General features: G+C 36.1%; 1 protein-coding gene across 2 annotated transcripts; it reads left to right on the top strand.

The window, feature by feature from the left end:
* The first annotated feature begins 9,718 nt into the window (after nucleotides 1-9,718).
* On the top strand, nucleotides 9,719-14,138 carry LOC109181884 (bet1-like SNARE 1-2). Of its 2 annotated transcripts, none has more exons than XM_019331840.1 (6): nucleotides 9,719-9,947; nucleotides 11,187-11,343; nucleotides 12,661-12,717; nucleotides 12,800-12,859; nucleotides 13,008-13,054; nucleotides 13,757-14,138. In XM_019331840.1, exons 1-6 carry the CDS (start codon nucleotides 9,934-9,936, stop codon nucleotides 13,782-13,784), a joined length of 363 nt encoding a protein of 120 aa, XP_019187385.1. In that variant the 5' UTR covers nucleotides 9,719-9,933; the 3' UTR covers nucleotides 13,785-14,138. The 2 variants fall into 2 exon arrangements, with proteins under 2 accessions (XP_019187385.1, XP_019187383.1); XM_019331838.1 differs by having other exon boundaries at nucleotides 13,008-13,093.
* The last annotated feature ends 354 nt before the right edge of the window (nucleotides 14,139-14,492 follow it).

Here is a 14,492-nt window from a genome sequence, read left to right as displayed (position 1 = left end):
CTTATATATATATATATATATATATATATATATATATATATATATATATATATATATATATATATATATATATATATATATAGGGTGGGCTTCATGTAAAAACCACTCCTTAGGTAGGAACCTAAGAACTAATCTAATCCATTAAATTTTAATGATCAATAGTCAAGATAATCTATCAATTTAATGTGCATCTAAATCATAATTAATTCTAAAGGATATTAGTGTAATTTCAATAAATAACTAGTTAAATATAAATATTATATTTAAATTCTTTCCATGATTTTAGGAAGACAAAATAAGGAAGGATTCTTTTAGGGTTGTAAATCTATGGGAAGTGGACTGTACTCAATATAAAATCTCCCTTATGAGTGGTTTACATGATGAGAAGTCTACGCCATATTTATGTTATGTAATTTATTTTTAATTTTAAAACATGAATATAATGTAAATCATGACTCGTAAGTCAATATATAATCATGGACTCAACTAAACAAAAAATTATTATGAATTTCAGGTTACTAAGTGAGTATAACATGATTCTAGTATTTCAATAATTATGAATTCAATTTTTATCAGTATTTGTTTGATTGAGTCTATACAATGGTGTGCACATGGGCTAAACTGTGTGTGCCACAATGTACAGAATTAGTGTGTACGAAAAAACGTAAAACAACTATGTGTGCACTTAGGTTGAACTGTGTTTGTCATAATGTGCAAAACATTGACAGATTGAATTCACGAAAACCAGGTTGATGATGGTGTGCACTTGGGTTAAATTGTTTGTGCCACAATATGCAAAATGAGTGTGTATGAAAACACGTAAAATAAGTTGGTGTGTACTTGGGTTGAACTGTGTGTGTCATATTGTGCAATAATACTGTTAGTATGAAAACACAAAAACCAATGTGACGTGATATATTAGGGTGTGCACTCGGGTTAATGCGTGTGTGCCATGATGCTGTAAAATTGAAATACTAAATAATAACGTGAAATTCAAATATGTGTGTGTGCCATGATGCTGTAAAACTAAAATACTAAATAATAATGTGAAATTCAAATGTGGCACACTGTATTTCATAATGTGCACATCGAAAGCATCTAACACATAATACGTCATACATTACATGAAAACTAGGTTGATGGCACAGACTATGGTGTGTACTTAGGTTTAACTGTGTGTGCCATAATGTAATAAATTAATGTGTATATGAAAATTTATAAAAAGAAGTTGGTATGCACTTGGGTTGAACTATGTGTGCCTTAGCTAGGTTGAAATGTGTGTGCTATAATGTGCAAAAAACACTGATAGATTGAATTCACGAAAACCAGGTTGATGTTGTAGACTATGGTGTGCACTTGGGTTGAATTGTGTGTGCCACAATATGCATAATGAGTGTGCGTATGAAAACACGAAAAATAAGTTGGTGTGCACTTGGGTTGAACTGTGTGTGTCATATTGCCCAATAATATTGTTATATGAAAACACGAAAACCAGGATGATGTGATAGATTAGGGTGTGCACTTGGGTTAACGCATCTGTGCAATGATGCTGTAAAAACTGAAATACGAAATAACGTGAAATTCCGATGTGCCACACTATATTTCACAATGTGCACATATACATTGTCTAACACATAATACACCATACATTACACGAATACCTGTGTGTGCCATAATGTAATCAATTAATGTGTCTATGAAAATATATAAAAGAAGTTGGTGTGCACTTGGGTTGAACTGTGTGTGCCATAATGTGCAATACAAGCAGTATGAATACATGACGACGAGGACAATAGAAAAGAAAACGGTCTGATAAAGGGCGAACAATAGAATCATAAACTACACTAATTTTGCATACTCACTGAAAGTATCATTTTAGGCCATCATATAAAAACAACAAAAATCAATACACATTCAAATCAATCTATTCTAAGAACCCTTTCATTCAAATATATAAAAATCCAAGAAAATCATCAAATACCCATGGACATATAAGTAGTATAATTCAAAACTTGAATTAATACATTGAGAAAGCAATAATATTTGACTACAATATGGTTTCTCAGAATTCGCCCACAACCCTCAATGCCCTACAACCAACACAATCTGCTACAACCGATCAGATTTTCCCGTTGACCTTGCTATCTCAAATTCCGACCGAAAATCTACATCAATCAACACTCTTTCGCCTTCCACAATTACATAAATATACACATATTCACCTGCAAAATACAAATCATTCATCTTAGAAGAACCAATTTATTAATTAACAATAATAAATTCTGTATTTAAATTAACAATAATAAATTTTGTAATCATAAATACGTACAGATATCGTTTCAAAAAATACGTACTGATATTGAATATGCCCAACTAAATATATAATACAATGTCTGCTGCCAGTTATACCCAAAAACAAAACAATCATCCAAATAACCATGTCTTCAATTGTAAAGCCTTTTGTCCATTTCATCTAAATGCCCGATGAGACAAAAATTTGTTTTACAAGAAAAGAGATTGTAAAGCCAATGTCTCTCTTGTTTTGCAAATGCTCTGAGCGTCTACCTTCCTTCTCAATGAAATCCTTAAGTGATGGTGCAATAAAATAAAAAAGATCCTGCCATTAAACATAAGAGTGCAAAAATAAGGAAAATGTCAATAGAGAGCCAACAAATACTCGAACAAAATCAACCACCTCTATGGTGCCAATCATTAAATATTCACTCCGCCGGCCATCTGAGACGGAGAACAGAAGTAGCGAAGAGGGAGAGCAGAAATCAATTACACCCTGGACATTCGGACGCTGTGAGACTGGGATAAACTCCAACCTTCGAAAACTACTTCAGACTACGAGTAATCGGCGACTATTAAGCACCCACCCCATGTACATGTCCTGAAAATCCTAAAATACCCCTCTTCGCCAAAAATAAAACCCATTTAGAGTAAAATCTCACATTAAAAATTGATTAAATATGGACCATTGATTAAATAAGATAAAAGGCTAATATTAGTTCCTAGGTTCCTACCTAAAGTTTGGTTCCTATATGAATGTCAATCTATATATATATATATATATATATATATATATATCAGGTGCTGGGGGGGGGGGTGGGGGGAGCAGTACTCCCCATCCCCAGTGGGGAATTTAAAATTGCCCCGATCCCCTATTTTTGTCCTCATCCCCCTCCCCGTAGGGGCGCATAGGGTACGAGTACAATTGACATCCCTATCTCCGAATTAAAATTATTTTTATAATTTAAAAGAAAAAAAAATTAATCCTCAATTATTTATGCTTGAACCCAGAATCTCCTATATGAAGGAGTAATTTGGTTCCATTGGACCACAAATTCCTTGGTTCTAATATATTACTTAATTTTTCCAATATTTAATTCCTAAAATAACAACACTATTAAATTCTATTAAGATTTTACTTAATAATTTCTTATATCTTTTTCTTAATTTTGGCATTTCATTTGTAAAATAATAAACTTAATTTTAATAGGGTTGTCAACTCTATATTTTGCAAGATGAAATATTAAATTTGAAAAGGCTATAAAGAAAAAAATATTAAATATTTATGTATAAAATAAAATTTTAATATAATTTAATAGTTTTTTTTTTTTTTTTTGAAAACCAACAGAAACATTAATAGATTAAACTAAAACCAAACCCGAGATACAACTGTGGGAACAAAATCAAAACGACCAAGGACAAACATAGAAACAGTCGCCTGTGCAAGCACATGAGCAACATGGTTCGCTGACCTTCGAACATGGCGGATCACAACATCCTCAATGTCCATAGCAAGAGATTTACATTGCTTAATCAACACACCAACGTATGAATAATCAGAACAAGTGGAATTAAAAGAAGAACATAAGTTCATGCAATTAGACTCCAGAATAATATGATTTGAACCACAATCTTTTAACCAAGTCAGAGCCTCCTTAACTGCTAAAGTTTCCGCCAAATACAGGTCCAAACCACACTCTAGACGCGAAGCCATTGCTAATATGAACAATCCATTCCTTCCACGTAGAACAGCTCCTACACCAGCACCATACGAAGAACATGCTGCGTCGACATTACACTTCACATAACTCACTGGCGACGGCACCCACTCACTGGCTAAAGCAGCAGTATCATGCATGATAGAAGTTCGCATCTCTTCTGGCTGAGCCAGATAAACAACCCGCTATTGTTCAATCCAAACATGCACATGCTCCTTCAACATAGCTTCAGACCGTAATCTATTATTGAAGACAACATCATTTCTAGCCAGCCAAGTCTACCAAAAATGTGCAGCCATGAGCATGATTAATTTATCATTAGTCGTGTCAAGTACTGAACTGAAAAACTGAACACATGTCATACCTTGGAGGATATAAGGTACACCCCAAAGTTGTCTAGCTACTGGGGAGTAGGTGCGTAATGGTTTCCTCATCAGATGTACACAGAGGACATCCTCCTCCAATCCAAATATGTTTAGACCGCAGGGTAGCACAAACCGACAAAATATTTCGAACACAATGTCACATAAAGTTCTTGATTTTGGGAGGCACCTTCATCCCCCAAAGCTTTTTCCAATTCACAAACTCCACCTTCAATAACCCAGTTGTTCACTCCATTCCGAATACGAGATAAGGTGTTAAGCCTCTTCCTGTGAGTTGCGCATTTATGGAAATATTTCGAATTGACGTCACCTTCTCTTAGCCAAAGTTGTTTAGATCTTTGACGCCAATAAATCTCCTCTTGGCTTAACAGATTACGTAATTCAGAACTTAAGTTATGAAATGCATCGACATCAACTGTATCCCTACTGTTGTGCAATCTTTCTAGCTGACTTCTGATGGTTTGAATACGTTTACCAATCTTCTTAAAATGATCTTCGCCCCATCGATAAAGAACCCGACCACAACTCTGTAGACGGCTTTGGAAAACCTAACTATGCGACTGCCACCATGAAGTCTCAACAACAGTCTTGCAGTTCACATCAGATAGCCATGCAGATTCGAATCTAAAGGGTTGACGAGAACGACGAGCAGAATGGCCCTTAAAATCCAAAAACAATGCACTATAATCAGACGTTGTAGCATGCAAATTAAAAACAATTGCATTCTCATAAAGCTCATGACATTCGATAGTCACCACAGCCCTATCAAGCGACCTCTTTCCCAGGTAAACGAATGACTTTGCATACCCAAGTTCGACAAACCACAATCCAACAAAGTATCATTGAAACCCCAAAGTAACGATTCTGGATGAGTAGTCGATAGCTAAATCATTGAAGTCGCCAATAACTACCCATGGTAAAGTCGAACGGTGGTGAAGAGCACGTAAGAAATCCCATGCTTCATGACGTCTGGATCTCTCAGGAAAACCATAATAACAGGTAAGCCGCCATGATGGCATCCCTGTCACAGATACAATCACCTCGATATGATTAGAAGAATAACTCAGCAGAGTAGCCATAGCCGGATCCCTCCAAAGAAGTGTCAGTCCTCCACCCAAACAAACTCTATCAACACTGAACATCCCATGCATGTATCCTAGTCGAACATGAAGTTGTTCCACCTGTGCAGAACGTGCCTTTGTCTCCGTCAGAAAGACAAAGTCGGGTCGCTTAATGGACACAAAGACCAGTTATTCATGAACTGTACGAGGGCCACCCAAGCCTCGACAGCTCCAGCTTATAGTACTCATATGATGGGCGGGTTTGGCCATCTAAACCCGCCGGACACACTTGTTGATGAATTTCTAACATGCTCACATCATCCTCCGCCACATGGCTACCAGAACCAGAATCATCTCGTCAACGTTTCAGATCACCTTGGACAACAATCGCCGCTTCAACGGAAAAAACATTAGAAGTAGGCACTACGAGGATTGAAGTAACACAAGTTGGCTTATCAGGCAGATCCCTCAACAACCACTGTGCACCCACAGGTTTAGGTTGTCGTCGGATACTAGCACGTAACCAAGAGCCATAGGGGTAGTCACACGGCTGTACATCCTCCTCATGTGCCTTTCTGCATAAATTTTCAGAGTGACCAATTAACCAACCCACAATAGAAACAGAATGTGTTGAGGCGCTCATACTTGATGTTAACCTAGTGATGAGTACCATCCCGGAGTCTCAATTTCATTCGACGTTTCAGCGGTTCATTAACATTCAGAGTAACCCTGATATGGAAATAACTGCGCTAAGTACCCCCAGAATTATTCCGATCAGTCGCAAGAAACTTACCCACATAATTCCCTATTTCTTCCACAAAACCAATATTGGCGTAGACGGTAAGTCGTGTATTTGTATCCAGAAATCCATACTATCCAACAACACAGAGGCCGGACGAGTATTCGCTGGTAATATCGCGAACACAAGCGCTTGGTTTTCAAAGAACCAGGGCCCATCATCGATAACTCGTAGAAGATCACACTTGTTTGGGAACTGAAATACAAATAAATTTTCTTCCATAGGCACAATACGAACCCCCATAACTGGTTTCCACACTGAGGGAAGAACCTATTGCATATGATCAAACTTCACCGGTCGATCCGTAAGCAGCAGGCCAATGAGTTCAAAACAAGGAGTGCTTGTACTCGCTGCATCCAGAACGGGAGCATCCAGACCACAAATTTCTTCCTCGGCGATAGTTAGCGTGGCACAATGCGACTCCAAGTCGCTAACTTCCATGGAGCTGTAAACAATATTTTCATTAAGTCCCATTAAATGTGGTGCAAGTTTAATTGAGCACTTTATGACTATTAAGTTGTAGCATTAATGTTGTAACGGAAATAACGTTTTCAGTTACAAAGTTTATATTGATGGCATATAAGGCTATAAAAGTATAGGTCCTGCCACTGCTTCGAAACACCTGAAATACACTGTAACACCTCGTGTTACGACCTCTAACCCGAACTAATTATTTAATTGATTACCATTAATAATAATTAGAAAGGATTTGATTGGGCCAGGATTCCCTTAATTAATTAAGGTGGCCCACTATGGATCATGGACCATTATCCTTAAACCAAATCCTTAGTCCTATAAGGAATATGATAAGTGAATCCTTACTATTCATACCCTAGCTAGGACACCTAAATATATATAAGGACTTAGGAAACACTTAGAAACCCCACCACAATTTATTCTACCACACAAGATATTCCCAGGAATTCCCCTATCACCAAATGTAGGAGAACCCACGAGAAGAAGATCTTAGAGAAAGAACCTTAGTAGCCAAGGATACTAATTAAGGCTAAGAGGTAACCCATGTCTCAACAAAACCTATTTTTCTCGCTATATCTTCTTCATTGGCTCCTTTGATATATGATTCTGTGCTTGAGTCTTGATAAATCTTTGCCTAAGGTTTATATGGTGTTTATGATAATCTTGATGTTTATGTGTTGATCTTGATGCTTATGTGATAATCTTGATGTTCTTGATACTGTGATAATTAAGTTATATGAATGATCTTGTGTTTTGATCATGTCTAGAGCCCTAGGGTAATAATCATGGATTTCGTATTATGTTATTCCTGGTATGTTTGGGTGGGAATTTGCATGATCGGGTGTTGAGTCTTGGCATGTTTACGAATCATGTTAGGAAGTACTTGGTGTGATTCTTGGTTTAAATCCGTTGATTAAATACGTGGTATGGTCATTATATGTTTGAACGTGTTTGGACATGGTTTCGGGTTCCACAAGAGATCCCGGGTCCATAAAGTTGCCTGTGTATCAGTGGGGGGTAGGTGGGGGACTGACCACCCGCTGCCCGCCGCTACTGTTCCAGCGGGCAGCCGGCGGGCGGTGGACTGCCCGCCGCCGGCGGGTGGTCCTCCACCCGCCACCTACCCGCTGGAATTTCGGCGTGGTTCGTGGTGTTTTCCCCCATTTGATGTTTCCCCATGTGCCGTTGTGTCCCGTTGTACCCCGTTTGTCGTATGTGAGTGTAGTTTGATGTTTCGGGTGCCGTTCTTAGGATAAAAGAGTCTTGTGTATTGCATGCTAGTTGAATTGGTACCCCGTTGGCCTAGGAGGAAGGTGTATGATCCCATAGGAGTGTCATGAGTGGTTTAATATGATTTGTTACGTATAAGTTATATTAGGACAAGTGTTCCCCGATGATTTCCCTTCGTTATGTGTTAATGTGGGTTGTTTGGCTTCTATGTTGATTGTGCATGATACCCCAATTAGTTGCGATCAATTGACTATAATGACTATCTGGTGGGTTGAGAACCACCAAGTATTAACCCGACCGGTTGTGATCGGTCGGCTATACAGGCAGTTGGATTGGTTGAGAACAATCGGATGTTATATATATATATGGTTGCGGTCCATAATCTGGTTGCGATCAGATATACATGATAATAGGGCTGCGGTCCACCGTTTGGTTGCGATCAAACGTTTATGATATAAATGAGCTGCGGTTCATTGATTGGTTGCAATCAATCTCCTTGTGTTGCGGTACAAGTTAAAGTGCTGCAGGGCTATGTCAGGGCTATATGCACTGACCCCTTGGCAATGGAACTCAAGGTTCGGGTCATGTGAATGGTCCTGCGGCACCACCATATGTGTGTACACCAATGTGTGTCTTATTGTTGATTATTTGACTGTAATGATAAGTGGATATTGATATGATTGATATTGCGCAGTCATGAGACCCTAGGGTGCATGCTAGAATCTTTATGGTTGAGTCTAATTGTATTAAATGTATCTATTGTTGCTTGACTGAGTCTGTTCTCGGATTTAAATTAGAGTTTCTTAAGTATATATGTATTCCAGTTTCAAAATGAGTTTCTTATATCTACCTATATTGTACTTAACGCGTTGGAGAGGGTTACCAGCATTATTCGCTGACGGTTGTTATATCGAATGTTTTTCAGGTAATGAGCCTTAGCTTTGGAGCGCGCTAGTCAGAGCCTGGACTTAGATAGATTAGTTCAATTATCGGCCCGCGTGCCTTGAAGTTGTATCGAATATTGATTTGAGGATTTCTTATGTTTGGATAGTTTAGCCTGTGCATCTGAGTTCTCCAGCTCAGATGTGGCATAGCACCTCGACTATTATGTTTAGTTTATGCTCTGATTTGCCTTTAATTCATAGGCTTTAAAAGTTTTAAAAATTAGGGGTGTTACATACACCATCTATATTGTCCAAAGACCGAGTGGGAGACATCGTTACTCTGCAGAAATTGCTACTACGATTATTCATAACGCAATACACAAAGGAATCAACTATGGCTGAAATTTTTGCTCGATTCCTATGCTTCCGCTATGAGGTTAGATCATTACAATTACATATGACTGTATAATTATTCTAACAAGAACTAGATTAGGAATAGAAACTAACTTCAGGACAAAGGAAATGAGAGCAAACACATAATCAGAGACAGATGAACGACGAAAAAGGGAAGAATCCTAGAAGTCCTAGGGAAAAAAACTCTCTAGAGAACATAGAGAGAGAACCATTTTTTTTAGTTTTGTTGCTTTCATGCTTTGAGAAGTAAAGTTGCAATTTATTTAAAACATGAGAGACTAAAACAAGAAATACATGGGGATTAAAAACAAAAAATTTCCTTTTCAAAACTAATTTTAAAAAAAAAAATTAAAATTCGATCCTAAATGTCTAAATCTGTCATTTAATTAAAAACTTACCAAATTTAGGTTGCATATAATTTAAAAATAAATCTACCGTCATTTCCGGTTTCCCCCTCCTTAGGAAAAAAAAAAAAAAAAAAAAAAATGAATGAATGAAAAAAATTTCGAATCTCTAAGCTTTCTTCTGAAAGACTGAAACCCATTTCAGTTGCTTCTTAATTCGCTTTTTCTTGTTTTAATTCTCATATTTTCCTCAATTTCTTCTTGAATTTTTGTATAATTTTCGCGTTTTGTTCTGCATTGATATTCCTCTGGACACTGTTGAAACAATTCGATGAGCTATCGAAGGTTTGTCTCTACATTCTTCATTCTAGGGTAACGCGTTTGTAGTTTTTTTTTTTTTTTTTTTTTGGGTGTATTTTAAGTATCGATGTATTTAATTATACGTTTCTCTCACTCTATGTATTTTGATGCGTATTTGTGATTTACTAAGTGTATTTTGAGCCTGAATTATGCGAAATGATGAATTATTGAGTCAATGTCGGTGACACTATAGATTAGTTTGGCATAAGTTTGTGAAATTTTCCAGTGGAATGGTTTTTATGACTTCGGGAATTGACTGGAAATGTCTTGATATCTACTGTTCTTTCATTAGGCAATGAGCTTGCAGTTGTGACTGATCTTTTTCTTCAGAAAACCATGTTTGAATGGAAGTTACTTAGAAAAGGTATTGCTCAAAGTTGGTTATATGAAAGCTCAAAACATAAGTGAAATGGAAAGCTTATCTACTCTTGAATGTTCTGCTTAGATGATGGGGAGGAGCAAAATATGAAGTGTAAACTATGCATTTCAGACCATAGTACTTCTTACTTAAACTGAGCTTCTACCTTCATTGGTTAACATCTCTTTGCAAGGTTTAGTATTGTGTCATTTCATGGTGTCTGAAAATTTTGAAATTATAAATTATCATTAATGAAAATTTTCTCTGTTTTGTATAATAAGATCCAATGCTTTTTCTTCTGTTTCAATAGATTGGTTCACTAGGCCAGGAAGTTCTGAACTATGTTTTGGTTGATTATTAGATATTTAGATGGTAGTCCATACTCATCAGAATAGTTTGAGCATTAACTGCAAATGGAGCCAAAAAAGGGGCCCTTAAAGTTCAAAGGAGGAAAACAGAACAATTAACTGAAATTGCCTTCATTATTAATTATTATGTTAATGGCTATTGATTTAAATTATTTGATGCATAGAACCTTTTATGATCTCAATCTGTTGGCTATTGCATTACTGATTCTTTGCATTATTTTCTCATATCTTTAAATGCAAATACACACGTTCTTGAGGTAAGATTGTCTGAGTTCAAACATTATTACCTTAAGCTATTTCTTCATCTTCTTGCATTGCTGAGTTATGGAAGTGTTAAAAGCATATACGTTGTAATATCTGTCATGTACTTCCATGCATCTTGATGTGTGAAGATCTCTTTATTCATCATCATGATGGTTGGGCCTATTTCCAATGTAGTAATTTTACTAATTTCTAGCACCTCTTAAATTTTTACATGCTGGACTTATTTATGTGCAGGGATCATCGAGCCACTAGATCAGCTCTCTTTGATAACTATGACAGTATTGAGGAAGGTGGCATCACGGCTTCACATTCTTACTCCCATGACATGGATGAACATGATAATGACAAAGCTGTGGACAACTTGCAAGATAGAGTCACCTTTTTAAAGAAGGTGAGTTTCTGTTGTGAGGGTTCTTTTCAAACCATCACTCCCCCCACCAATCCACACATGCAAACAAAATTTCTTACTTGGGTGTTGTTGTTCGGTGCTTGCATTCTTTTTAAGGTTCACACTCTATTTTACAGTTGCAGTTGCTCTGTATAGCTTTATAAATCCAAAAATCAAAACTTAAAAGGCATATAGCATTAGTTTGAAACTTTTGATAGGCAAACTTTAATTTACTATATTGTAATTTTTTAAACATGATTTAATATGTGTTCATTGCTTAACTTTTTGCTACATCTGTAGTAGAGGGGTTTGAAGTTATATCCTTGAGGTAAGGATGGGCGTGAATTTCTTTGGCGGTGAAATAGTTCCTATATGCTAACTGATTAATGTTTCAATTACCTTGATGTTCATGTTGGGTGAACAGTGCCATTTTTTATTTTTCAAGGTCTTGTGCCATCCACTTTTAGGCATTTTATTTCATCCTTATGAAGTTAGACAAATTACTGGATCAGGATCAAAATGCTACGTAGACCCTTTAGATATGATGTCCTAGTTTTTCAGACAGATGGCTTAAAGATATAGTTTCTTTCTGAATTTAGATAATTACAGTGAAAGAAAATAGTTCTGACTGTGCCCTTGTACTTAACAATGACTGAAATGCAAATATGTTAAGAGGCGTATAGTTGTTACTGGTGTCCTAGTGGCAATGTCCTCCTGGAGTTGCTAAGTTGATACTCCAGGGTGAGGTACTACAGTGAATTGTAAAACTCCAAGCATTGAGCCAGAATAATCTCTTAACTTTGTATGCTTGTCTCATGTTGTCATATTGTAAAAGCTATTCTAAGGGCTGATAGAAGAATATGTAAAACTAGGAGCACTGACTAATGGTGCATGAGGTGATTTTGGCTCCTACTATCACAACACATTATCTAATTGGTGATTTTTTAATTTTAATTTTTTTTACCATAACCCTGAGCTTTTAGCCATGAACTATTGATACAACAAGTATTTTCATCGTCATGCAATTTCTATATACAGATTACTACGAATATGCATGACATTTAGAGAGCTTCATGAATAAAGTTGATACACTTCTCTTGTATTTTATTTTATCCTTATAAAGTTCATATGCATATTATGGAAGTTCTGTACAAACAAAGTTGTGTGCTGTTCAGAGTGCTTCATTAGTAATATTCATATCTTTTCTTGTGAATTTTTTATTTATCATCTTAAAGGTTAATTATATGTGCTTTAAATTCACCATGCTATATATTTAATGACAGTTCTGAATGCAGTTTGTCCTTGCATATTTATTTACAGCTAACAGGAGACATACATGAGGAGGTGGAAAGTCATAACCGAATGCTAGACAAAATGGTATGATGACAGCAGAAGTGTGGGCTTTGTATTGAAAAATATATCTTATTGTTGATTGACTTTACCTATCAATATAAATTAGGGGAATGGGATGGATTCATCAAGAGGAGTCATGTCAAGGACCATGGATCGCTTCAAGATGGTATGGAAACTAGAATAGCTTATTCTTTTTTGTTTCATTAGATATGTACTAGTTTGTGTACTTATCAATTATATATGTTTGTGTGTGTACTAGTTTGTGTAAATTTTGGTTGCCAAATTGGACTTTGATAATCAATTTACTTTGTTAGGTGTTTGAGAAGAAATCAAATCGGAAAACATGCAAGCTTGCTGGATGGTTTGTGCTTTCCTTCTTTTTGATATACTATATTTTTAGGTAAGCATCTATTTTTTGATCTACAATTTGTGTATTACTCAAAATTTCCCCTCAGTGGAATTACTGAAAACGTGGAATTAAAATCCAGTGTGTTTAAGAGATTTCTATTATTTCAGTGTCCACTATAAGATGTCTTGATTGGTTCGTGGATTGGGGGGGATTGTACTAATGAACCCCGTCACTCCCTTGTTTTGGTACTAGAAAATTGGGGCTTTGCCCAACCCTAAATATTAGACAAAAAATAGCATGCAGAAGTAGCTGGTGGAATTGTTTATCCAAACATATCCAGAAAGAAATAGTTGAGGGATTTCTAATCCATTAACTAGGTGATTTGGAACCAAAGAACCATATTAGTTTTCTGCAAATTTCTATAGTAATCAAACTTAGGGGACAATAGAAATGCATGAATTGATTTCTTCTACTAATTTAACGGGGATGCTTCAATTGGACTGAGAATTTACAGCTAAAGGACTGCAAGCAAGTGTATCTATCATTCTAAGAACTGAAAAGCAAGTGTTGCTCCATTCCAACGTAGATTCTTCAAATTTTCTAATAATTGTGTCCAAGATAATGAGTTATCATATACAGTGAATAACCAAGGTATTCTTAGTTTCATTTGCTCAAGTGGTAAAGATGAGTGCTAGTTATTTCTTTTGCTTGTAGGTTTCTCATGTATTTTATGCACGGTTGAAAGTGGAACTGACTATCCTGCTATACCAGAGTTGATATATGGCCTATGAAGATAATAGAAGTATAGTTTTGCTCTCGGGGTTGACAATTTCAACCAGCAGAGGAAGTTTGAGATATTATTTTCTTGCAAAATTTCTGTGTTCAACCAAAGGGGTTATTGTTAGATTATATATACAGTGAGGGAATTCTGTCTGCTATGCCGAAGATGGCGTTTTTTGCAGTGTGATAATCACTGTTGATAACTGTTGAACGCTCGTTGTTATTACTCGTGAAAATTGTATTGACAGTGATGGAAGTGTATTTGTTGGGTAGGGATAATTTTAATCACAAACTACAGGAATGATCTTTCTTTTGATTTGCATAAGAATTGAAATCCAAACTTATATGGTTCTTTTCTTTCCCACTTCAACAATTTGCCATTAGGAGAGAACATTTGAAGGTATTTCTAAAAGAGGATTTGTATTAGTTACTTGGATCTTATTTTGAATTTAAACTTGTAAAGTGTAAAACCTAGATTGTTGATATATATTGTAGTGAGTGACCTTATTTGTTTTCATCTATAAAATTTGAAAACATATATATATATATAGGGAATGGTTTAGGTGCGGGTATAGTTTCTCGTGCGGTTGTGCAGTTAGATCTGAGCCGTTGATCAAATTTAGATCAACGGCTCAAATCAATAAAAATTTAAAAAAAAAAAAAAAACGCG

The sequence above is a fragment of the Ipomoea nil genome, unplaced genomic scaffold, assembly GCF_001879475.1.
Source record: "Ipomoea nil cultivar Tokyo-kokei standard unplaced genomic scaffold, Asagao_1.1 scaffold1043, whole genome shotgun sequence".
Lineage (NCBI taxonomy): Eukaryota > Viridiplantae > Streptophyta > Magnoliopsida > Solanales > Convolvulaceae > Ipomoea > Ipomoea nil.
Note: the sequence above shows the minus strand (reverse complement) of the source record. Positions and strands in the feature narration are given on the sequence as shown.

Excerpts from the sequence above, each read along its gene's own strand:
- LOC109181884 (XM_019331838.1), top strand. Across the intron at positions 11,344-12,660 it reads GAGTCACCTTTTTAAAGAAG|CTAACAGGAGACATACATGA; the intron begins GTGAGTTTCTGT and ends ATTTATTTACAG. Across the intron at positions 12,718-12,799 it reads ACCGAATGCTAGACAAAATG|GGGAATGGGATGGATTCATC; the intron begins GTATGATGACAG and ends AATATAAATTAG.